The sequence below is a fragment of the Cygnus atratus genome, chromosome 1, assembly GCF_013377495.2.
Source record: "Cygnus atratus isolate AKBS03 ecotype Queensland, Australia chromosome 1, CAtr_DNAZoo_HiC_assembly, whole genome shotgun sequence".
NCBI lineage: Eukaryota > Metazoa > Chordata > Aves > Anseriformes > Anatidae > Cygnus > Cygnus atratus.
In genome coordinates, this window is record NC_066362.1 from 102700806 (window position 1) to 102725780 (window position 24975).

Here is a 24975-nt window from a genome sequence, read left to right on the forward strand (position 1 = left end):
CATACCACTATAGTCCTGCAAACCATCAAATTCTCTTGTTCAGTTGCAAAATCCCTCTCCTCAAAGCATCCCATGGTAAGTCCTAATGCCTCTTTATTGCAGGAGTTCCCCTTTGTTTGCACAGATTCCAGAAAGAGTTTCTTCCTTTGAATCACCTTTAGTGGGTTTTGCAACAGGGACAAATGGCTCAGCCCTTGAGGCTTTTAGGAGTGGTTGATTCACAGGGATTAAGTTGGCTGAGTTCTCCGCCTTGTCATTGTTCCTTTGATCACTATCTGACCTTTATTTAAAAAATAAATAAAATAAATCAGTCAGATACTTTTCCATCTGAAAGAAAAAAGAACCCCAAGCATTTGGAGCAAGAAGCCTAAGCACCTTCCTGTATGGTGTGTTTTTCAGTTTTTCAGACAGCAGCAAATGTCATTTTGATTCTAAATCAATGGGATTGATTTTGATACTAAATCACTGGATCTCCAGTGAAATGATAGTCCAGCACTTGGACTACTGAATCAGATGCAGCATTCCTGCAACACGAGGCTCAAACTCATCATTTATGGGATTTATTGTGCTCCTTGTACATGCAGGTGAAGCATGTTTCCTTTCTGCTTTTCTTTTGTTTCTTCCCCCTCTACCTTGGTGCACAGCCAGTCATCCTTAGAGGAGACTCAGCAGCTCTGGTCAAGATGAGCCACTAGCCTGACACGACAGGGAATTTCTCATGTTAGAAACAACCACTCTTACAATGCTATTGCTACGAATGAGTAACAGTCTACCCTAATCGACCACCTCCCTAAGACAGGTAATCGAGAGAAGAACTGATGTTCTTCATCAGTAATGAAGTGAAGCAAGGCTATAAAGTGCCTGTGCAGTGTAGCTTCTCTCTTCATGACTAAGCGTGGTCGTTAAACTCTGGCACTTGTTTTCTTTACACTCTCTTCACGTGGGTTTCCACTGTGTACACAGCAAAGTGGTGGAGTCACCGTCCCCGGGCGTGTTTAAGGAGAGGCTGGACGTGGTGCTTAGGGACATGGTTCAGTGGGTGACATTGGTGGTCGGGGGACAGTTGGAGGCCTTCTCCAGCTTTAATGATAGTGTGATTCTGAACAGCCAGGCACAGGTATTACTGCTGTGCCGTTTGCTCATCAACACCTTCCCCAGGTGGTAACGCAGACGTTTCTACGCCGACACAGCACCACCAGCCTCCAGCCGCGCCGAGGCCTCAGGCCTCGAGCCCCCGGCCCCGCCAGGCCGCGGCCGCCGTCACCATGGCAACGGCAAGCGGGACGAGGAGAGGCATCACGTGCCCGGAAGCGCCCCGAAGGGCGGAAGTGACGGAGCGGGGGAGGGGGGGGAACCCCAAAGACCAAAATTTTTAAAAGAAAAAAGAAAAAAAAGAGAGGGGGGAGCGGCAGGGGGCGGGGCCTAACGAAGCCACGCCCCCTCCCTCCCGCCCCGCCCCGCCCCTCCAGCCCCCAGCGGCCGCGCAGGGCCCCCGGGGCCGGGGCCGGGGCCGCGGCGGCGAGGTAACGCCCCGCCCCCCCCTCTTCCCCCCCCCCCCCCTCCCTCCCGGCACCAGGGGGCCCCGCGCCCCGCCCCGCCCCGCCCCTCCCCGCCCCGCCCGGCCCGGCGGGGCTCGGCCCGGCTGCCCGCGCACGGGGGGGGGCGTGCCGGGCGGCGGCGGCGGCGGGCGCTGCGGTAAGGCGGCGGCGGGGACGGCGGGAGGGGAGGCGAAGGGAGGCGAGGCCGGGCCCGGGGCTGACAGCGCCCGCGGGGCGGCCATTGTGCGCCCTGCCCCGCACCGGGGTAGCCTCGCCCCGCCGCCTCCCGGCTCCCCGGCGCTTTGTGCGGGCGGCGGGGCCGGGCCGGGCCGGGCCGGGCCGTGCAGCGCGGCGCAGCAGGTGTCCGTGCCCCCGCCGTGCCGCAGCGTCGCTGGGGCCGGGCGTCGTGGCCCCGCCGTGCGGCTGCGGGGGGCTGTGGAGGAGGGACGGGCGTGCGGGGGTCCTGGTGGGTGGGTGGTTTTTGTTTTTTTTTTTTTTTTTTTTTTTTTTTACGTGGGTCTTGCGGGCACACCGTGCTTGTTTGGGAACTTGGCTCCCCCGGGGTGAAGCTGCGAAGCCGGGTGCGAGGTGAGGAGATAGTCCGCAGGCAGGAGCCGTGGACGCGTGGGGTAAGCGAGTGAAACTTTGGTGCCTCCTCTCTGCTCGGGCGTTTGGTCTGAGCCCGCCGCTGTTGCGCCTGGGAAGGGTCAGGGGCTTGGAGGCACGCTGCCGGAGCCTGCCCTGTCCTGTGCGGAAATCAGCCGTGCAGCTGGGGCACCGGGCCGGCCCGTGCTCCCGCACTTGCGCCGCTCCGTGAACTGGTTCGCTCCCTTTCCTTCCCCATCCTCCCTGCTGTCCTTCCATCCCCGTCGTGATGTTAGCAGGTCTTTGTATTCCCCCGTGCCTGCCTGTTAGGGTGCCGCGCTCTGCTAGGCGTGATCTGTTTTAGCTGTTGTTTGAATGACAATTTCTTCTAAGGACCACGTTTTTACCGCCCTTTTTTTGCATGGGATCTACCAATTACGTTGGCGAGGTGAGTTGGTTAACTCAGTTGGTTAACTATTTTGGAAAATACATCGTTTCTACCTTCTTGGTAGATCATCCATCTCATGGAGCAGCTAACTGAATCAAGTGATCTGACAGCTCGGTGGTCACCAGACTGACACGGGGAGGAGGGTGCTGGAAGATGTGCTTGGAGGGGGTGAAGTCTGGGCTACTTTATGTGGAAATAGCCTGTGCCTGGATTGGATTGGCACTAATGTGGAACTGCATCCTTGAGCATACTTCCCTGGTGGCAGTGGAACTTGGCTGCTCGTTTTTGAGTTTGGAAAGGGTTCTGTTTGTCCCTTCTGCAAAGAGACAGCGTGCTTCTCCGTCCATGTCCCCAAAAGGCCTTTTGCCTACAGAGACACCTAAATGGTTTTTGATGCCTTTCATCCCAGAGGCACCATTGTTTCAGTAGGGTTCTAGATTTATGGTAACTCCTGTTTTTAGGAAGCTCTAGATCAACATGAAACTCAAAAACGTTGGCAACCTTAAGAATTGATGCTGTTGTATATTGAGGAAATACAGGCTGGTGGAGCAGAGCACCAGCTCAGAAGCCAGGCTTCTCCTCCAAGTACCCTGAGAGTAAGGTCATATGTGAAGCTGGACAAACAGCTTGCTGAGTTGCCTTCTCTTCCACCTGGCCGGCATTTGAATTAGCTCACCTCTGAGCCCACAATTCACTGATCTGACTGAAAATGATATTTAGGGTAATATTTCTGTAAAATGAACAAGTTAAATCAACTGATGGAAGGGTCTAGTGAGTGCTGGAAGTAAGGTAATTGTCTCCTGCTTGTAGCTGAGCTACTAGGTAACTTGGTGTAATGTGTGTAGCTTCGCCCTGAGTTGCATTTTAATCCCATTTGAAGTATTTCATTTATTTACACCAGTTCCGTTCTTTGAAAATGTCTGTGTTCTCTCCTTTTCAGTTGCTCTGGGCTTCATCTACTTTTTTTGGTGCTGCCCCCTGGGGAGCATCTTTAAGGCAACTGTCTTCTACAGAGCTTTTGAGTTCTGGGTATACGTATTGATCGACTGTTCCTAACTATAACAGAGCTGTGGGTGAAGACAGTAGTGGCCAGCTGGGAGGGTGCGTTTCAACTGAGGGAAAGGTGACTGCGTGTTACGCATGGTCAGTGCTGGAGCAGGTACAGGACCCTAGTGTTGCATTAGGAGGGAGATGCCTAGACAGGACTCAAGGGCAGAGGTGTAAAGATTCATGGGGAAGCCAGGACTGGAGCAACACCTGCATGCTGGTCAGTGACAGAATTTTCCAGATTTCGAGGAGTAGGTTTGGAACAGTGGTTCCCTGATTTAATCAGCTGTCCACAGCTGTTAATGTTGATGCTATTGTCCTACTTCGAAGTTGTCTGCTGTTAGCACCATTCAGGAATTTAAAAACTTGTCTGGTAGAGAATATTGTTGCACTTCCTTTTATGCTGTGCTGGTCTGTTTGTTTACTGACCTGGAAGAAGTTGCCTTTGGTGAAGGCTATGAAGCTTGAAAACTGGATTTGAAAAGGTCTAAGTACAGGGGCTGTGGTGATGCTATGGGATCTTGGAAGCCTAAAGGTCTCATTTAGAGGTCTCTCAGGTTGGCTTCAGGGGAGCCAGCTGGTAATTTGGAAACAAAGAGGCCATCAGTGATACAGAGACTATCGGAAGCCTTTTTTTTTTTTTTTTTAAACCTTATGCAAATGATATCCTCCTGAAAAGTCATTTTTTTTCAGTAGAATTCTGTTCATGTCTAACCACTTTTGTACACTTCCTTTTCTCACTCCAAGCCCTCCTACCATTACTCCCTGTATAGCCCATCTTTCTTGCTACACGAAGACTCCCTGATCATCCCAATATATTACTTTTCTGCTAAGCACTTTTTTCAGTCTTGCTTCTCTTCCTCTTGGCTGATGGATGCCTTCTCCAGGCCTTTCTTAGTTGTGCAGTTCACCGCATCTCATCTTTCTGCCCCTGGAATATCTCTCTGGCTCTGTATGACCTCTTCAGTGTGTTTCCCCTCATAAGTATTGCTTGTGATGCTTTCATCCGCCCTGCTTCTGGCTCCACTCTTCCTTAAAGCAACTTGCCACCCCAGATATCAGCTTCTAGTCTAACATTTGAGTTACAGTCTGTCAGGAACACTGAGTAGCTGGAGGTGCATGTGATCAGAGAAAGAAAGAAACAAGGACTGGGGGGCAAACTGGGAGAAAGGACTGAGTTGGTGTATCTGCAGGGCAGCAGTTGTAGAATAATTATACCTCTCAGGAGACTACAGGAAGAGGTGATGAGAAGTTGTGGAAGAACAGTGGGAGACTGGAAGTACAGTTAATTCACCTGAGTTCACCAGCCTTGAAGTAGAGGTGGTCAGGTCTGTAACCAAATGGTTGTCTGGATGAGCTGCAGCTGCTACTTCACTCTGCTGCCTGTTTAAGAACTCAGGATGCTGTAGCGTCCAATTGTAGCATGGTGATAAAAATACGAGAACGTGTGTATTACGTTTCACACTGTGGTAATAGAAGACTTAAACTGTGAGTATAATTTCTGGGTTATTTCAGCTCCTAGCATCCCCAGCCCCCTTTGATGTAGCATAGCTGTGGAAGAAGCCTGGTACTGGGATATTCAAGTAAAAGCTGTGTAATGCAGCGAAATACAGTTTGGCTCTTTCTCTAGCCTGACTTAGTTTCCAATTCTTTCGATTTAGATCTGGAGTCAATCCCAGCCTGAGCTCCCAGGATCCTGTCACCATGGAGACTGAAAGTGAGCAGAACTCCGGCTCCAGCAGCGGGAGCTCCAGTTCTGGAGGAAGCACCCGTCCTCAGATATCACAGATGTCTCTGTATGAGCGACAGGCTGTACAGGTAAGACACTGCTACATTCTGGGATTGAGTGTGCAACAGCGGAAGGGTGGTGAGCCCTTTCATGTTCATCTGAGTTGTCATGCATCAAGGTGGGAGCATGCTGGGAAGAGTACAGGGATCCAGACGTGCAGGGATGGGAGTAGGAAAGCCAAGGCACAGATGGAACTGTTTTTTAAAGTGTGCTTCCTGCTGTCCTGGAATATGCTTGTGATTTGTTACCAAGTTTGTAGCTTCTTTACCTGTTTTGTTATACTAATCTGGTGGCTTTGCTTTTTTTTGTGGGGATGAGGTATGGTCCCAAGGCCACGATTTATTTCTTCATTTCTCTCTGATCACATTTCAAGGCCATACTGTTATTTAACAATTGGGTTTTCCTCTTTCTCTAGGCTCTTCAGGCACTCCAGAGACAGCCCAATGCAGCTCAGTACTTCCATCAGTTTATGCTCCAGCAGCAGCTTAACAGTGCCCAGCTTCACAGCTTGGCTGCTGTCCAGCAGGTGAGTTGCCAAGGGGCAGAAGGTGAGGAACTGGATCATTCTCTACTTGCACTCTGACTTATACACCGAGGTCCTGATCTGCAATTAGACAACTGGTACCTAACTGCACTACTTACAATGTGCTAAACACATTGTTTGAATGTAATATAAACAGCTAGTAAACTGGAAGATTGATGGAAAGATTTGTTTAGCTTTCAGGTACAAAAAAGGGGAAGATAAAATTTAGCATCCCATGAGAGAATTTGCACACTGGAGGCATGTGACTACTGTACCTCCTTTAGATAAAAGATGTGTGTTTAAATCACCAGTGGATGCAGTAGTGTTTTAAAAATGTCTTAAAGTGAACAATGGATTGTTATTCCTCTGAGAATAAATGTAGTTTTGTATGTGTGAAATTTCATGTGGTATCCTCTGAATTTTTCTCTCTTGAAACTTACTATCCCATGGTTTCTTTGCCAGTTACTAGCAAGAAGGATCTGGGGTAGATCTTGTCCATGAAGGAGGGTGTTTCTTTAATTGAGTTGAGTTTATTGAGATGATGTATCCTGCGTAAATTAACTTTTTTTTTTTTTTAATTTGTTGACTTTCCTCACTTGAACTGATGATAAATTCTGACAGATGAATTATATGTGATGTGACAGTACACTTCTGTCTATGTAACAATATCTCCATCAGTAGCTGTGCTTCTTGGCTGTTAGTCCAGGTTTTAGTTGTTTTCAAATCCCTACCTGCAGTTTTATAGCACAGAACACATAGAATCCTCTCACCAGTATTATATGAATCTTAGTTGTAAAACCAACTAAACACATACAGTGTACTTACCATGGGATCATTATAGAAAGGAAAAATAAAATATGTTTTCCCTTCTCCGCCAACTGAATGTGCTGTAATCTGAAATTTCTTACATGCAGTACTATCATTGCATTGTTACTAATCTGCGTGACTAGCTCAGCAAATTGGTAGTATTTCAGGAAATGTCTGGGTGTTAGCAGAGTGGACTGGAGCATCAGGATGAGGGGTTGCAGCGTGTAGCATGACAAACTGGGGCAACATTCTTGGGAATGGGAGAAGATGATGATGATGGTATTTATTGCTCTTACCAGACCAAATATTTGGGCTGGATAAAAAAAAAAAAAGTTTTTTTCAGGTACTCATTGCTCTGTCAATCTCTCTTTCAGGCTACAATTGCAGCCAGTAGACAAGCTAGCTCCCCCAACACCAGCACCCCACAACAGACTACCACCACACAGGCCTCCGTAAGTAATTACACAAATCAAAGCCTTTCCCCGCACCCTCCTCCCCTCTGCCCTTGTTCTTTCTCCTCTTTGTCTTTTAGGAAGGCAGTCAGCCAGGGAAACACAGCTTCTAGGAATGCTGGCAATCCACAAGATACAGACAACTTTGAGGATTTGGGGTGCTGTCATTATTGGTGGGGGTTGAGGAGCCCTGAAAAGGTTTCTGAGTGGGATAGGCTTCTTAGCTGGAAAGGTAGACACTAATATCTTTTTTCTGAGGCTTTGGGGATATGTTTTCTTGGTTTAAGAGAAGATCAGGATTTCTAAGAAGAAGGAGTTGTGAGCAGCTCGGAAGGGAACGTTCTTTTTTTTTCTGGGATAGAGTAGAGGTAGCTCGTTGAATGAGGGGAAGTATGATTTTATAGCGGGTATTGGGGAACTGAGATTTGTTCAAAGAGTAGAGGTGAGTTGGTAAGGCAGATTACATTATGTTTTTTTCCCCCCTTTACTTGAGAGGCTGGAGAAAATGTATTTTTAGTTCTCTTTTGGATCTCTTATTGAAGTTGCAAAGTAGCAGTGATACTCTGGCTCATCATACAAATGAGGTTAGCATCCAGGATTTTGGCTAGTTTAGATCACATAGCCTCTTAAGGCAAGAATTGCCTTCTTTCTTCTTGGTCCCCTGTGGGATACAGGGAAAAACTGTGAAATACTTGTTCTGGCTGTACCCCAGTAAGTGAAACTTTACTTCTTTCTTTGCCCCTATCTCTACTTATATGATTTGTGTCTTTTTTCTGTTTTAAGATCAACCTAGCCACCACATCAGCTGCTCAGCTGATTAGTCGCTCACAGAGTGTGAGTTCCCCCAGTGCCACAACTCTGACGCAGTCTGTACTCCTTGGGAATACCACCTCACCACCTCTCAACCAGTCACAGGCCCAGATGTACCTCCGGGTAAGAGATAAGTACACAAAATGTGTCCTGACTATAAATCCCACTTTCTAGACACTCCAGAGTTTCACTGTTTGGGACTACCAGCTCCTCAGAGCTAACTCCAACTCTAAGAAGGATATGATACGTTTTAAATTCAGATGAGGAAGCTCTTATCCCTGAAACGGCATTTGACTTTGGGCTCAGCTTTTGAGGGTTAATTAGCTTTGTGTTGTGTACTGAAATTCTTAAGAACTATGTTTGTCTCTGCTCTGCATAGATGTTAAAGATCCCATGGCACTTCTCAGTAGAGCATAAATGTGAAATATATATCCTAGACTTGAGTAGAACTCGCAGAAATAAAGCTGCTCTTCTTGTTGATTGCTGGAACAGATATATGGTAAATTACTCCCTTCAGTCACTGCACACAGGGACATAAGTCTAGGAACGTAAATTAACAGGAACAAATATCTCATCCTTTTGATTAGTATGAAGTGCTGCTGTATGGAAAACATTAGACTTGACTATAATCTATCTGGAGTTTGGTCACCTACTTGAAAAATACGTTCTGTGTCTCATTTGGCTTTAGGTACAATTTGTAATCCCCTGTTCAAACAGCCCTGGTCTTGGGCGTATGTCTTCTATCACTGTTTCTCAACCAGTCCTGAATATACATCTCAAAATTAAGTTATACCCAAGTATTTTAGCTGGTCCTGGGCAGCTTGTAGGAGTTGCCCCAGGCCCATATTTAACAGAAGACTGCTTGTTTCCATAAGGAAACTGTTTCCTGCTCTTGAGGGTTATGTTACAGTGCAGCGTGGGGAAGGGTGGGGGGGGGGGATGCTGTGTACAACATTGCAGCCTCGTGTTGCTTTGTAATCTGCTTGTGGTTCGCTGTCTTTCTTTCTCTCTTCCCCTCTGTTCCTTTCATTCCACATCACTTGACCCATCCCCAACAGCCACAGCTGGGGAACCTGTTGCAGGTAAACCGGACCTTGGGCCGCAATGTGCCTCTTGCTTCCCAACTCATCCTGATGCCTAATGGGGCCGTGGCTGCTGTCCAGCAGGAGGTACCACCCACCCAGTCTCCCGGGGTCCATGCAGACACAGACCAGGTCAGTGACACCCCCTCCCAGAATCCTTCCCTTCCCCTGTACACAACCTGCACTCTGGTCTTTGTCTCCAGCCACCTATGCCTGTACAGAAGATTCACTCTATTTTATCTCCACTCAGTGTCCCTGTAACTATTGCAGGCAAGAGATATTGCTCTCTCTTGCCATCATTTCCCAGTGTTTGCTTTTTGCCTCCAGAGACTGGATTCATTTCCGATTAAAATTTCTGGGATGAGACACGGGCTGGATCAATCATGTTTTCACAGCTTTTTAGTTGTCCTTGTGTGAAAAGAACTGTTGAGTTCTATGTCCATTTTTCAGCGAGACTTTCACTCTGCAATGAAGAGTCTTTGTCAGCAATAGTATTCCTTAACCTGGGTGGTTTGTTGTAAAAATGCCAACGACTGAACAGGCCCACAAGGACTTAGCTCCTGCACTCAGCTGTAAATCTTTCTCTGGGTCAGAGAGCAGCCATGGCTTCCCATTTTCCTGGTCCTAACTTAGTCTGTCTTGGGATTTCCAGTTACTTCATATTTGTCTTTTCTGGAGCACTTTCTTTGAGGCAAAGTTAGCCACAATCAAACTCAAAGATAATGCTGCACTTGGAGGGGGATTAAATACTGAGGATGGTAGCACTGAAATGCAGAGGAACTGGTGAAATCAGCAAGGCTGCAGGCCTCCTGAATGGAAAGCGCTGTACAGATAGAGCAGGCAGGTGGCACAAAAATTGTAAAGGAATTACTGGCCTTTAAAGGGGTATCTCAGTACTTTTACAGCCATTCTAAAGTGGATCCTAGCAATGCAAGCACAAGGCAGACAGGTCTGGAGGCTGTCCCCTGCCTCAGAAAGAATGGTATTTTCCTCAAGTGCTGTTCAGAAAGTGCCACGAGATCTTTAACTTCCATCAGAGACGGGGCAGAAGGCAGTTCAGGTTAATGTATTTTCTGGCGAGGGTTGCACCTGAGCCTTGCCCTACGGTATTAGCCAGTTCCCCATGTTAGGCTTAAAGCATTGACTTGGCCTACATCCCAACAGAGAATATTGCTTATGCATTCTCTTGTTCTGTACCTCTCTCCAACTTCCAGGAAGTAACATGCATAAAGCAAATGGACTGTGTTCTGTATGTGTGTTTCTAGGTGCAGAACTTGGCTGTGAGGAGCCAGCAGACCTCATCCACTAATGCCCAGCTCCAAAGCTCTGCTCAGAAGGCAGCTCTACCAGGAAACTCCCAGGCTTCGTGCCTACCACAGGCCACGAGTACAGGCCAGACCTTGGCAGTGGCTCAGGCATCTTCTAGCAGCACAGGCCAGTCCCTCAACTTGAGTCAGGGGGCAGCAGGCAGCAATGGTGTCTCTGGGGGTGTGGTGGCAAGTAGTGGGAGCCAGACCTCAACAGGATTGAGCCAGACAGCCTCGGCAGGTGCCGCTGGCAGTTGCCAAAGGAAAGGCACAGGGGTGGTTCAACCATTACCAGTAGCAGCTGCCCAGGCAGTGACTATCAGCCAGGGAAGCCAAACAGAGACAGAGAATGCAGCCACAAAGAAGGGCGAAACGGACAGTGGTGGACAGCAAACAGTGGGCATGAACCTGACGCGGACGGCTACACCAGCACCCAGCCAAACATTGATCAGCTCAGGTAAGCGGTGCCCTGTTCCTTCTCTTTGAACCAGTTGAGCTTTTGAAAGAGTGCCATTTAAAGCCCAGTGGTGAGAGGTTTCCCAACAAGCCTCCCAGTTGCCATGCTCCTGGAGGCTGTTCTCTAGGGCTTATCCTGCTCTACTAATGACAGAACTTGATCCCAGCCCATTCAGTTCCCACTGTCCTCTGCCAGTTAGCTGTCAGTCGTTTTGGAACATAACGATTCAAACCAGTGTGGTGGCTGCTTGCCTTTTTTTTTTTTTGTTCCCAGCCATGCTGTTGCTAACCTTTGTGCGCTCTTTTTCTCTGGTTCTGTGTTTGTATAGCCACGTATACACAGATTCAGCCACACTCCTTGATCCAGCAGCAGCAGCAGATTCACCTGCAGAAGCAGGTGGTGATTCAGCAGCAGATTGCCATTCATCACCAGCAGCAGTTCCAGCACCGCCAGTCCCAGCTCCTCCACACAGCCACCCATCTCCAGCTGTCCCAGCAGCAGCAACAGCAGCAGTCACCATCTCTGACTCAACAGCAGCAACAAGCTCAACCTCCACAGCAGCAGGCTCCGCCTCAAAACCAGCAGCAGGCTCAGACCCTTGTGGTGCAACCGATGTTGCAGTCCCAGACACAGCCTGTTCAGCTCCAGCAGGACAGTCCTTGCCAGCCAACCACCAAATCACCTGTTCCAATTCAGTCAAAATCTATGGTCGCTCCCATCAAGCCACCTCAGCTTGGGCCTGCCAAAATGTCAGCAGCACAGCAGCCTCCACCACACATTCCTGTGCAGGTGGTGGGTACTCGGCAGCAGGGCTCAGGCCAAGCCCAGGCACTGGGTTTAGCTCAGATTGCTGCAGCAGTGACGACTTCCCGGGGAATGCCAGCTGTGGTCCAGCCTGTTTCCCAAGGCCATGCTGCTTCCCCATCCTCTTCAGCTCCAGCATCCTCACAGGAAGCTCCCCCTCTCACCACAGGGGTGAATTTGGCACAAGTTCAAGGCACAACCCACATGGTGAAGAGCCCAGCCTCCTCTCCAGTCGTGGCTCAGATGCCAGCAGCATTCTACATGCAGTCTGTCCAGCTGCCAGTAAGTGATAGCATCAAGAAGGGGAATACCATATGGATTCTCTTCGTTCAGTCCTAGGACACTAATTGCATTCCAGCCCTGGGTCGGTGGGATGGGAGGAATAAGAGGTTTGGATAAAGGGATATGGAGGCTTTTCCTCTGAAAAATGCTGATCCCAGTCCAACCCTTGGGGTTACTGACTACAAACAGTTTTCTTTCACATGATCATTCAGAGGCTTGCATGAAACAAACTGGTGAGACTTGGAGCCTGATTCAAATGGAGTAGGTGTCCACATCATGTACTAAATATCCCATTTAACGACAGCTGGCCTCTTTGATGTCTCTCAGAAGAGAGAAGGTGGCTGACTGGGCTGTGAAGACTGAACTCCCCTCTCCCCACTAGGTGCGGATACCTCCAGGTCAGAGACCCCTTGGTGCGTGGTTATCAGCCACTGAGGTAGAGCTGGCTCTAGGTCTGAGAGGATTCCCTAGAAACAGACTATGCAGAGGTAGACAAAGATGGCTCATGTTCCCTAGGCCTCTCATGCTGCTCTAAATTGGCCAACCAGGGCCTGCCTAACTCCCTGGGACACTGACACTTTTTCAGCTCAGATATCTGTAGTAAGTTGCTCAGACTGTTAATTTGACTGGGTTTTCGCTTGTGTAGTCAAGGGCAAAGTGTGCCAGTTTGTTTCTAAACTCTGGCTGCTTCTTCAGGGAGCTGTCACAGGATTTGTCTGATTTTTACAGCTGAGGGACAATTCTGCTCTCATCCAGCATATTTCCCCTACTGTTTTGACTCTGTTTCTTCGTTGGAACTGATTTGATCTAGCCAAAAGCCTGTTCGGAAACTGCTGGGTGAATGCCATTCCATTTCTTCCTGGAATAATCCCTTGAGGTTTGCATGGTGTCTTGGTATTGTATCAATGTATCAATATATCAACTAGGATGCTACATCCTGGTCAGTAGTCTGATAGTGTGTCTTACGAAGTTTTAGCTCCCTGCTAGGTAAATGCTCCTAAACAAAGATGGGAGCTGGATGCATTTCCAGGAGTGGGAACCGGGCTGGAGATGAAGTATGATGGAGCAGGATGTATCTTGTTGCCTTTGATCTGTGTTGTTCTCTGCTTTGGGGTTCTTCTCTCTGCTTACGTGTGCCTCTATCATTCAGGGCAAGTCTCAGACCTTAGCAGTAAAACGCAAGGCAGAGTCGGAGGAGGAGAAGGAGGAATCAGCCAGTGTCAATGCAATCCTGCCTGCCAGGTCTTCTCCTGTGACAGACAGCCCCAAAAACATGGAGGAGAAGAATGGCCTTGGAGGTGAGGTACAAAAGGAGAGCTCTGGTTTTTCTGTACTAATGATCTGATCTCAAGTTCCACTTGAAGTAAGCGGAGCAATAGTAACAGTGACTTTGGTGCTGTTAACATTCCAGATAAATCCGATCCTGCTGTCACTGCAACCCCAAACACCGCCTCAGGTGAAGGAGCATCAGTCACCCCCACCTCTGCACCCACCCCAAACCTAGCAATGGTGTCGCGTCAGATGGGAGACTCCAAACCCCCACAAGCCATTGTTAAGCCCCAGATCCTCACACACATCATTGAGGGCTTTGTCATCCAGGAAGGAGCAGAACCCTTTCCGGTAAGGATTCACTGCTATGGGGAAAGGAGGTAGTGCTGTCTCTTGGAAAGGTTGTGGGCATCCATCTTTGGACAGGACTTTATTTCCCCATGTTCCAAGTAAGCTTTTTTTAGCTCAAAACACAGAAGTGAGAGGCAGGCAAAGGAAACTGGTTTCGTGCATGAAGCAAAGCATCAGGAATTGGTATTAAAGACGACAGGTTGGAGCGAGATGGGAAATGTGAACTGGCAAATGTGATGGGAACTGTTTTCTCCAATAGTCCCCAAAGCAATAATTTATGCAGGAATTATAAGGAGGTTCTTCTGTCTGATTTCTACTGAGGGAAAGATGCGCTGCATTTTGAATAAGCAGAAGGTGAAGTTAAAGCAAATAAGGGGAAATATAGTCACATGGAATTGCAGGATATTCAAAGCAGACAGTACTTGGTGATCTTTGAATGAACTGCCACGTCTGTGAATAAGGAAAGAGTAACTTTGTTCAGCATCTCTCCTTCCTTCGTGTGCGAAGGGATTATTTTGAGTTACAGTAAGGAGTGAGTGGCATATGCTTCAGAAGAGAGTGGTGGGCACAGAGCTCCTTTACTGATGGGCCAAATTCTTTCTCTTCCTGGCTAGGTGGGTTCTCAGCTGCTGAAAGAATCTGAGAAACCACTGCAGGGAGGGGCTCCTTCTGGCCAGAGTGAAAACCTGTCCAGCAATTCTCCAGGAGGGGACAGTGCTTCTATGGGTGAGTTTCAGCACTGGGGTACCTCGCTAGTGGTACTGAAAGTTTCTGCTGATACTTTATTACCTACTTTATACATTATGGACTTGTATCCCTTTCTGTCCTGCTAACACCTTGGAGTCTCAAGCTACACACCTAGGATCTTCTTTTCTCAAGTGCCAGAAGACGTTACTCTTTTTGTTGTTGTTCATACAATCTAACACACCCTATGTTAGTAAGCAGAATCTGAACTGTACCTGTAATGACTATGAAGGATGTATGGACACAGCAGAGAGTGCAGATGGAGACTCCCCCACAGCCTTGTAGGATAAGAAGGATATGCTATTTCTTGTTCAGCGAAAGGGACAAGGAGAAATACACTACTCTGTTCAATATCCTGGGGTCCTAATTAGCGGAGCTTCTGCCTCTCCTCTACCAGCTTCTTCCCCCCGCTAATTCTTTAGTAGTTTCAAAAGACAATAGTGTTTGGAATCTGTCTGCTCAAAGGAAGAGTAGTGCAATGAGGAATCATTACGTGTGATTTGTTTCAGCTCAAATCATCAAATGGTGTATATCTCTGTATCTCACTAGAGCTTGATAAGAAGGCAAACTTGCTGAAGTGTGAATACTGTGGGAAGTATGCCCCAGCCACCCAGTTCCGTGGCTCCAAGAGGTTTTGTTCCATGACCTGTGCTAAAAGGTAATAGCAAGACATCATGATCCTCTTCTCTGACTACATTCTTGGGAACTGGGCATGTGTCCCTTCTCCAGACAGCGTACAGTACTTCAGTACATCTGATTCTCCCTACATGGGATGCATTGACCGCAGAGATCCTTTAGTACTGGACCTCTTCATGATTTGTGAATGCTCCTAGATCCGGAGGAAGTGAATATGGTATTGAGTGTAAACAGGATTTCCTACTAGCTCAGGAAGTGAGATGGGAAGAGGGAAGCTCTTGGGCTCCAAAGAACCTCTATGAGAGGTACATTTGACTGACTAAATGAACGCTTACTGGTAGCTGTCTGCTCCGTTGGTAGTAAAGACACAAGGGAGTGCTGGGGGGCGAAAATCCTGTGGAGAAATTACACTAGTCATTGCTGCCTCCTATTGATAGCAGAGTGCTTGTTGTGGGTCTTTTTTCCCTTAGGGGAATGACTTAATTGACCCTTCAGATGTTAGATCAAGACTCTGGTGTCCAAATGTTGCTTGTGAGAAGTCTGGACTGGTTTCTTCCAGGGGGAATTCTTAGGAGGAGGAAGAACAGAATTTGATGGTAAAGAGAAGTTTTTCATCCACATCTAGAGAAAGGAGAAACAGTACGTTCAGTTAATTGCTGTCTTCCTAATTGCTGCTCTGCTTCTACTTATTTGAGGTACAATGTCAGCTGCAGCCATCAGTTTCGGTTGCAGAGAAAGAAGATGAAAGAATTCCAGGAAGCTAACTATGCTCGTGTGCGCCGACGGGGATCACGACGCAGCAGCTCTGAAATTGCTCGAACAAAGATCCAGGGCAAGCGTCACAGAGTAAGGCCATAGTCCTGCCTGCCTCTGTCAAGGCAGATTTCAGCATGAAAATTGTCACTGTTGGAGGTACCAGGTTCCCAGAGTGTACAGTATGTGACCAGTGCACATTGATACAGTTGTTACACAAGGCACAGTAAGCTGTTCTGGTTGCTCATCCACTGCAAAAAGTGGATTAACATTTGTATTTGTGTACTCTGTATTCACTCCAGCATGTCACAGACATCTCAGTGAGTGTGATCAGCTGCCAGGCTTGCTAGAAAACAATCCACTTTTCCTGTATGGTTAGCTTTTTTCAGATTAATTATTTGAATCAGATTATAGAAGGATTGAAAGAGCTCCAGAGCTGACATAAGGAAGAGGAATGGACTAGGGGAGGATGGGGAGAAGGAAGAGGAAGGGAGGTGAGATTTTACTTTTGCCTCCCTTCAGTGAGCTCTTGTGACAGCTGCCCCTGGACTAACAGCCTGAGGAAATTGTCCCAGACTGTTGGGACTTCTACTGTTACCAGTGTCTGGTTTTGCGCCTGGTAGCTGATTTAAAAAAAATAAAAATAAAATAAAAAAAATCTCACTTTTTCTTTCTTTCCTGTGGGCTTATAGGGTCAGGAGGACTCAAGTCGAGGTTCTGATAACTCCAGCTATGATGAGGCTCTGTCCCCTACATCTCCAGGACCCCTGTCAGTACGGGCCAGCCATGGAGAGAGGGACCTGACAAACTCTAGTATGGCCCCACCTACCCCAGATCTACATGGCATCAACCCAGTCTTCCTGTCCAGCAATCCCAGTCGTTGGAGCGTGGAGGAAGTGTACGAGTTCATTGCATCATTGCAAGGTGAAGTTATACTCCGTTCCTGCAGTCCTCTGATCCAGTAGCATGGGGAAATCTTTGAGAGTGGTACCTGGTGCACTTACCGTGCTCTGTATGTGTTTCTGAACTGGAGTAGGTCATGCAAATGGATGAGTTGTACTCCTCAAACAGCCTGTGTGGGGAGGGGGGATTGGTTAGATTCCTAGCTTACTTTCCGTATCTGCCAGAGGTCTATAAAGAGTGGGAATGACAGGAGTGCCCATCTGTTCCTTAGTGCCATTTTCTTGGTTTCGCAGGGTGCCAGGAGATTGCTGAGGAGTTTCGATCACAGGAAATAGATGGCCAGGCCCTGTTGCTTTTGAAGGAGGAACACCTCATGAGTGCCATGAACATCAAGCTGGGACCAGCTCTCAAGATTTGTGCCAAGATCAACGTCCTCAAGGAGACCTAACAGCTCGTGGCAGTAGATGCACTTCAGCTCTGACACCCAGAGCAGCTGCCAGCTTTGGAGCATCCTGCTGGGGCAAGGAAGAATGGGACAATCCCTTGTGGTCTTGCATTCGAGAAGAATGAGAAGGAATTTGACTGAAACTGCCATGTACAAGCCCATGTTTTGGTCTTTTAATGGTGCTACAAGGGGGAAGAAAACTCCCACCTGGGGCCTTTGAAACTTTCCTTCTTCCTGGTTTTGAATATGCCTCTCCCATTTACCACAAAAAGGAAGGGAAGGAGACTTCTTTCTGTTTTAGCAGACTTCTGAAAGGGGCCGGGGCCCTTGTCCCTTTTTGCTACAGGAGGTTTGTTGGATCTTATTTGAGTCTTGTGTCAGAACTTGAAGCATAGGAAGACCCTGTCCTGTCTGGATATTGGGGGCAGCTGTGCTTGAGGCATTTAGGAAGTGAATTAGTAAATTCCAAGTGACAGATGTGGACAAAAAAGAACTAGAGCAAAAGAGGCTGCCTCTGTTACACTTAAAAAAAAAATAAATAACCTAGGCTGTTTATGAACTGGGTTTAATAGCCATTCCAGCATGCATACCAAACTTGAAGGCACATGGCAATAGGAGCTGCCTTAGCTTTACTGTCTCCTGTAGAGATTCAGATCAAAGACTAAGTGTTTTGGCAGCTATTCACTCCAGACGCTCCTCATTGAAACTGTTGAGGAGTGTTTATCCTGAGTACTTATAACAAGGTGATGGGGAAATCAGAGAGTGGGGGGTTGTCTTACATTAGGAAACCCTGTACCACTTGGTATATCTCCCCAGTACGTGAGTGCGAGGGTATAATTTACAGATCCAAAGCAGTCTCAAGAAGCACCAAGGCTCTTCATAAATCAGCTATTTTTTTGTTTGCTTTTTTTGTTCGTTTGGTGCGGTGGGGGTGGGGGTGGGGGTTGTTCTCCTACCTGTTTGTATTATTTTTGTGTCTGTCTTTATTATCCTCAGGAGAGCTTATGGGACAAAGTTTAAGCTGGCAGGATTGTATCACCTGCCTCAGACTTTCTTTGGTGATGATGTAAAACAAATACTTCTCTTCCTCAGTATAAAAAAACAAAAACACTCCAACAACTGAATTATGATCCTTTAATACTTCTTTCTAAGGGGTACAATTATGTTATAGGCTAAGCCCCTGCTACTCAACTCCCATAGGTTTTAAGGACCAAATCCAGAAGTTTTGTGGCACTTTGGCAAAGGCAAAAATGTGGGCAGTTGTTTTCTTCCAGCACATCTGCTTTAAAAATGGAAAAAAAAAAACTAAAGCTACACAAAGCATGAAGATGTGTCCCTTATAGCCAAATACCTGAAAGCAAGATTTAAAAAAAAAAAAAAAAACTTTTCTATTTTCAGAAGTTTCATATGCCTATTTGGGTGAAATGCAAGAATGTTCTGTCTGAAACCCACCTACTATTGTAGGAGAGCTGTAATTGCATGGGAGAAGGCCTAAGGGCCTAAGTTAGAAAACATGAGAGATCTTTGGAATGGGCTCAGTATTGACTCGTATTGACTCATCAGAAAAAGAGGGGGAAGTGCTTAGAAGATGCTACAATGTGGCAGCAACTTCTGAGATTTAATTAACACAGGCAGCCCAAAGGAAGCTGCCTGATAACACTTTTCAGCCTAAGTATGGGGGGGATGGTGTGCACGCACTGATAGGGGGGAGTTTAGAACTAACAGTAAAGGAAGGCTGCCACAAACCATTTTATGAGCAGGCTGAGCATGACAAAACTCATGTTTAGTTTAACCCTCAGCAGCAGGGCAGGCAGTCATGTATATTACTAGCTGCCTTTGAAGACTGGATTTATTTCAGTGAAATGGAAACATTTCACATTATTTCATGTTCAGTGTTCTTAATAAAAAAAATGCTTGTTCAGGCTTTACAAGTCTGGCTGCTTTGTAACTTTAGTGTCAGATAATTGAGAAGAACAACTTCAAAAACTTTGTTACACTTTCAGAAAAATATAGGGAATTTTTCTCCTCTGTAACTCCATGAGCTTTTAAAGTTTCAGTTTGAAAGGTGTGCATATCCTATCCTGTCAAGCCCTGTAAGGCCACATACTAACATGAGGAGACATTCGGGGCACAAGACGGCACGTACTGAAGACCCTTCACCCTTCGTTAACAAAGGTGGTCTAGTACTAAAGAAAGCTGTTATCAGCGTAACACTCCAGCAGTTTTTTTTGGTCATTTTATTTTTGAAAGTTGTGTTTTGTACAAAAAAAAATACCTTACACACCACCATGAAAAACAGTAACAACAGGCTTAGTGACTTCCTATTTTTTCAATGTTATGAGAAGGATTGAGACCGTAACAAAAAAAAAAAATCAAAGAAAGCAGGAAGTGTTTGTCCACTCAACCCAGCAAGAAAGCAGGGCGCCTCTTTTGCCCCTCCTGCCACTGCTCAGTCTGCTTTGGCAGTACACAAATATACAAACCTTGTCTGTGCTAAAAGCAGAAGTGGCTTGCTCATTCACAGTCTCCACCCTCAAGACTGAAGACGGTTCTCTGCCAACCTACAATATGGCAGAATAGGATTGTGTAAAGTCTAGCTCCTCACATAGAAGGCAATTAGGAACCAGGTGCCAAGTTCCTAAAGGCTCCAATTAAGTCTTACAACTGTACCTACTTTTCACTAGTGCCCAAGGGGAAGGTTCTCTCTCACTCCCAGCCAGCAGCAGCATGCAAGTACCATTTGCACAGGGCAAATATCTTTAGACTGGTTTGGACCATGCTTAAGGGGACAATGGTTTATCCAAAGCTGATGCTGTAAGCACAGGAGTCCCTGAACACAGTTTTGAATGTGTTAGTATTTTTACCCTTGGCTTCCATGGTTCCTTTATAAGTTTTGGTAGCTTCACAGGAAAGCCCTTAGCCAAACAAGGAACTGTAGTGCGTAAGAAAGTTCTGACAGTAACTGAGCTATGGGGGCAGTTAACCTCAGACTTGTACTTGTAACAGAACTCAAGTGGCAGCTACTTCTAACCTTCTCATTTTCCCTTGATGAGGATTTCACTCTCAGCAAATGCCCCTTTTACTTAGCAGGGCATCATTACCTTTTGATTCTCAGTGATAGAGAAGACTGACACTATTTCAGCTGAACTGGAAAGTCTTGAGACTGTATTGGATTCCTATATATATATATATATTTTTTTTTTTTAAACACTGTCCCTCTCTGGTTTGAGAGGATGGCATATGCATCATATGCATCCCTTGATATCTGTTGTAAGAAATGGGCACGTACTTTTCAACGTATTTCCATTAGGAAAAAGGACTGCAGGGGTGCTAATGCCTCTTCCATCCTCAAGAAGTCCGGCATAGAACACTCTGTGCAGGTTATGCTGGCAGAAACTGTGTGTAACAGTGCAGAAGCTACAAAAGCTGAAAATGCATTCAAAGAAAAAAATCCAGTGTCTTACAGATCCTGTAAACCCTAGGAGGAAAAAAGAAAAAGGCCCCCTCCCTTACAGCCTCAGCTGTTTTAACCCACTGCCTCCTTTCCCTTTCTACACCTATCCATGGCTCTTTTTTTCCCCTCTAACTAATCTTTTATTCCTGAGTCTTCTCAGCGCTCAGCACTTGCCCCCCACCAGCTCTGCTGCTTTTTTTGAAGAAAAACAGTATTACATTCATAAGACACATGATCAGGGACCAGTGCTGTTCACACCCAGAGGCATCCAAGAGATTTGACACACCAGAGACAGCAAAAGCAAATCGTACAAAGAAAATCAGAAGTGAGAGAAGAACTGGCTGGGAAGCATCCGATTAAACAAGCACTGGAGAGAAAAGAGTTCGGTGTCAAAAGCCCATCACATTGGTAGCAAGTGGTCGTCCCGTTCTTCTGACTCCTCACCCAGCTGGTCATCGCCCACACCCCGGTACGCAGCTGGCGCATTTCGGGGCTTCGATCGACAGACAAAGTCACAGCCGTCCTGTAAGCACAGGTTATTGCACTGGAATCAGACTGTGTGCAGACTCAGCATCCGTGGCACAGCAGCTTCTGGTTTGCTATGCGACTACACCCACCCCAGTGCTATCGGGGGCAGGTCCACAAAACACTGTCTGGGTAAGAGGAACATACATGCAAACATCCTAGACAATCCTGGCAGTTCGTTAAATCTGGAGTAGGACATGGAACCAATTAATAGTATGCAGCAACACTGAGACACGCATGGAGGATAAGCAGCACTGCCTAAGGTGACCAAAGAAGGGTTTCACATAATCAGACGTGAACATTTCACAGTTCCCAGCTTCACATTCCTACCCGAAAACCATTAACCATAATGAGCAGCAGGGATCCAGCCTCAGCAAGGATTCAAAGTCAGTAATGCCCTCCATCTTCCCCCTCCCCACTCCAAAAAAAAATAAGCTCTCTTTCTGCCACAGGGTACACTGTGGCAGGTCTACCCAAGAAATACAGTCCACAAAGACAAGGAAGCTACCATTTTACCATTCTCTCTTATCCTAACACACAGGCCTAGACTGCAAATATAAAGACAGATTTTCACTCACCGCCACCAAATTGCCCAGATCTTGCCAGAAGGCAAAGTGAGGAAACTGCTCCATGCCCTTCGCTCCCACTACAAGGCGCTGGAAGAGGAACCCACCAACAATGTAGACTGCAATTACCGAAGCAAATCTGGAGGGCAGAATAAAAAAAAAAAAAATCAGAGCTAAGAAAATCCTAGAAACAATTTGTTCCAAGCCAGTTACCTGTCTCAGGTTGGTACTGGAGGAAGTAGCTGAGCACCACTTAAGAAGTGATCTATTTAGCAAGACCACACTAGAAAAGGTCTCCAAAATACTGATCTGGTAGTAAGTATCTTTCAGGAGCATTACATGAAGTAGCGCCCCAAAGCACAAACACAGAAAATGAAGAGTCAAGACTCCTAGTCTGAATTTCTAGCTTTGGCAAAGAGCTGCTGTACAATTCCAGGAAGTCACACCTCCCATGTTTCGGTGCACTGATCTGTAAACTATGAAGGGGGACATCTGCAGGGAACAGAGCAGCTCTGCAGCATCATGCCTTAAGCTAGAGCTCATCTACAAAGCTCAGAGGCACAGTCACATTTAACAGTAGCTGTGGGTAGGTATATTACAATGTTCTGGTCTAGCATAACACTTGCTGCTTTTCTAAATGGCCTTGGAGATTATGGCCCAAACACGAACAGCTCTTCCAATGACTCACGTGATTAGTAGAATGGAGCCAACGCTGAGGTGGGAATCCTCAGCTGGACAAGCCACGCTGCTGTCCATCTCAAAGAGGTAGAAACAGTCCTGCTCCTTTTCACGCTCTTCCGAAACAATGCTGAACGAACTCTGCAATTTGGGAGAAGTCAAGTCACATGAAAATACGCTCGGGCATGCTGAACTTTACCAGAAAGCAGTTTTATCACTGTTAGTGCAACTACGCAACAGCCACTGGAGAACAGAAGAAAGCCTCACTGCCTTCTCACGGCCCTTCTGCTTATAAAGAATGTCTGAGAGCCTCCTGCTCCTCTCCCACCTCATGCCGTCACTCACCGCTGTAACTCCCCGCTTGCAAGAAATCATTATCACAGCTCTTCTCTTCTCACCGCTGCAGTGCCTACCGTATGAATCACCCCCCTTATAAATCAGCATGATCCAGTCACCTGCCAAGAGAGAAAGAATATAAGCTGCAAATCCAGACCAGCAGGCAAAAGAGAGATACCGAGTAAGAGATACTGCACGTAGTCTTACTTCCATTGAAGACCTGGGTTTCATTGATTCTTCCTATTACTGTAGTCTTTCCAGTCCTTCTATCCCTTTGTACTAGGCCAGCAAAATCATGCGAGCTGCTGTCGACCTCCCTGCACACCCTGAACTGGTAGGTGTAGTTTTCTGCTGCACCTATCTCCACAGTTGCGTTAAACCTGCAGCAGAGAGAGGACGGAACAGACTGCCCACTGAATCACAAAGAGTAGGGCTCAAAGCAGTTGACACTCATGACCTGGGAAGCCAGTCACAGCCCATGCTAATGACAGAGCCCGTCCTGAAGTCCGGCCCCAGATTCTTCCCTCCTCCTGACCTTAACATAGGCACCGCGCAACCCCAAGGCCCACGGCAAGCCGACACGTGCCCTTACTGTACCTTATTTGGCTCAGGGGTTCCAGTTTCTTCAGCAGGGCTTTTTCCATTTGTGACTCACTGCTCTCATCACCGACCACATCGCAGCTCTGCTCTTTCAATGGTTCAGCCCCCACACCAACAGCAAGTGCCAGGAAGACCACCAGCACAGCAGAGGTATGGCAAGGTGATGACATCCTGGGCACATACCGCAAAGAACACAGGGGATTAACCATTTCATCCCCCTGCAAACTAACTGCAGGGTCACAGAGTCAATTATTGGCTACTTCCTCAATCCTGACTGTGAAAAGGAGAAGTAAAAGTCTAGAAACACTTCACAGTTCCCAAGAGACACCAAATCCTAACCTTTTTTACTCAAGGCCAAGTCACGAGAACTCTCTAGGATTCTTTTCTGAATTTTGCCTCGGGACTGCAAGGACTTTGGCTGCTGAACGTGTTAATTAGCATCGATTCAGCCGCAGCAGAGCCCAGCAGGCTGAATGCTGGTGTAAGCTGCAGGCACTGCGCGGCCAGTCAGCACATAACGATTTACCAGGCCCCTAATCAATCCTCGCTGCAACTCCTGCGCAAACAGCGCGCAGGGAAGAGCCACCGCGACCTGTCGGGCTCTGTCTGTTGGGGCTCCCTATCCCTAACAACCACGTCGTTCCCCCAGCACTACTCGAGCTGACAGCTCGTCACCCACGAGCCGCGACCCGCGCCCCCACGGGCCGAGCAGCAGCTCGCTGCCGGCGCAGCCTTCCTCGGGCCCGCACCGCGCCGAAGCGGGAGGCGACGCGGCCGCGTTGCCCCGAGCCTCCCCCCCGGCCGCACCCACCTGCCGCCGCCCCGAGCCCGGCGAGACCCCAGCAGGCGCGGGGCGACGGCACGGGACGGGACGGGCGCCCGGCGGGCACGGAGCAGGCCCCGGCCCCGGCCCCGCCCGCAGCGCGCCTTCCCCCTCCGCCGCCCCGGCTCCCCTCTGCCGCCCCGCCGGCCGGAAGCAGGAAGCGCTCCGAGCGCCCGGCGCTCTGCCGCCAATGGGAACCCGCGGACGATTTCTCAGCGAATGGGGAGCGCGGGCGGGAAGCCCCGCCCATCGGCGGAGCGGCTCTGCAGGCCGCCTCCTTCCTCGCCTCCGTCCAATGAGCGACGGAAAAAGGCCTCGAGGCTCCCACCCCCCTCGCTGCCCTGCCAATGGGCGGTGAGCACCGCCTCCTGAGCGCCCGCCCGCTGCTCCCTCCCCGCCAATGGCCGCGGGGGAGAGCGGCTGGAGGCGGGCGCGGCTCGCCCAATGGCGGCGGAGCACGGCCCGGGAGCCGCCCCCAGGCTGTGAGGGGCTGCGGGGCCGCGCACGGGGGGGCGGGGCGAGGGCGGCCCCTGCGTGCCCGTGCCTGTGCCCGCGCCCGCGCCCGCGGGGGCGCGCACCATGCACCGCCCCCGGTCTCCCCGTCCTCGCCGCCAGCCACCAGAACACCCAGGGGCAGCCCGGCCCGTCAGGCTGCAGCGCCCTCGTACCCCTCTGAAAATGGCCAATGTAAACAGTTCGTGGCTCTCCTGGGAGCTGGGCTCTCGCCTCCAGCCTCCGTGCAGGTCACGGCACCACAGTCACTGAGGCTGGAAACGACCTCCACCATCATCTGCTCCAACCACCCCCCTACCACCAATGTCACCCACCGAACCATGTCCCTAAGCACCAGGTCCAACCTTTCCTTGAACACCCCCAGGGACGGTGACGCCACCACCTCCCTGGGCAACCCGTCCCAGTGCCTGGCTGCTCTTTCTGAGAAGAAATGTCTCCTCATTTCCAA

General features: G+C 48.4%; 2 protein-coding genes across 6 annotated transcripts; one reads left to right on the forward strand and one right to left on the reverse strand.

Annotated features, from left to right (window-relative positions):
* The first annotated feature begins 1465 nt into the window (after positions 1-1465).
* PHC1 (polyhomeotic homolog 1) lies at positions 1466-19221 on the forward strand. Of its 5 annotated transcripts, none has more exons than XM_050713665.1 (15): positions 1466-1523; positions 5280-5436; positions 5823-5933; positions 7112-7189; positions 7973-8122; positions 9058-9213; positions 10347-10845; positions 11174-11931; positions 13082-13229; positions 13343-13551; positions 14166-14277; positions 14845-14953; positions 15627-15777; positions 16377-16608; positions 16881-19221. In XM_050713665.1, exons 2-15 carry the CDS (start codon positions 5323-5325, stop codon positions 17033-17035), a joined length of 2982 nt encoding a protein of 993 aa, XP_050569622.1. In that variant the 5' UTR covers positions 1466-1523; positions 5280-5322; the 3' UTR covers positions 17036-19221. The 5 variants fall into 5 exon arrangements, with proteins under 5 accessions (XP_050569622.1, XP_050569611.1, XP_035401774.1 ...); XM_050713654.1 differs by lacking the exon at positions 1466-1523 and adding an exon at positions 1647-1695; XM_035545881.2 differs by lacking the exon at positions 1466-1523 and adding an exon at positions 1651-1695 and having other exon boundaries at positions 9082-9213; positions 16881-19114.
* A 19-nt stretch (positions 19222-19240) lies between these two features.
* Positions 19241-24203, reverse strand: M6PR (mannose-6-phosphate receptor, cation dependent). Its single transcript, XM_035545884.2, has 7 exons — positions 24003-24203; positions 23189-23362; positions 22799-22971; positions 22601-22710; positions 22266-22396; positions 21590-21716; positions 19241-21009 (listed from the first exon to the last, which is right to left on the reverse strand). Exons 2-7 carry the CDS (start codon positions 23359-23361, stop codon positions 20887-20889), a joined length of 837 nt encoding a protein of 278 aa, XP_035401777.1. The 5' UTR covers position 23362; positions 24003-24203; the 3' UTR covers positions 19241-20886.
* Positions 24204-24975: the final 772 nt, after the last annotated feature.

Coding starts and splice junctions, on each gene's coding strand:
- M6PR (XM_035545884.2), bottom strand. CDS start 23,361: ATGTCATCACCTTGCCATACCTCTGCTGTGCTGGTGGTCTTCCTGGCA. Junction 21,717..22,265: donor GGCTCCATTCTACTAATCAC/GTGAGTCATTGG, acceptor TCTGCCCTCCAG/ATTTGCTTCGGTAATTGCAG. Junction 21,010..21,589: donor ATCTGGGCAATTTGGTGGCG/GTGAGTGAAAAT, acceptor CTGTGCTTACAG/GACGGCTGTGACTTTGTCTG.
- PHC1 (XM_050713665.1), top strand. CDS start 5,323: ATGGAGACTGAAAGTGAGCAGAACTCCGGCTCCAGCAGCGGGAGCTCC. Junction 14,278..14,844: donor AGGGGACAGTGCTTCTATGG/GTGAGTTTCAGC, acceptor GTATCTCACTAG/AGCTTGATAAGAAGGCAAAC. Junction 16,609..16,880: donor GTTCATTGCATCATTGCAAG/GTGAAGTTATAC, acceptor TTGGTTTCGCAG/GGTGCCAGGAGATTGCTGAG.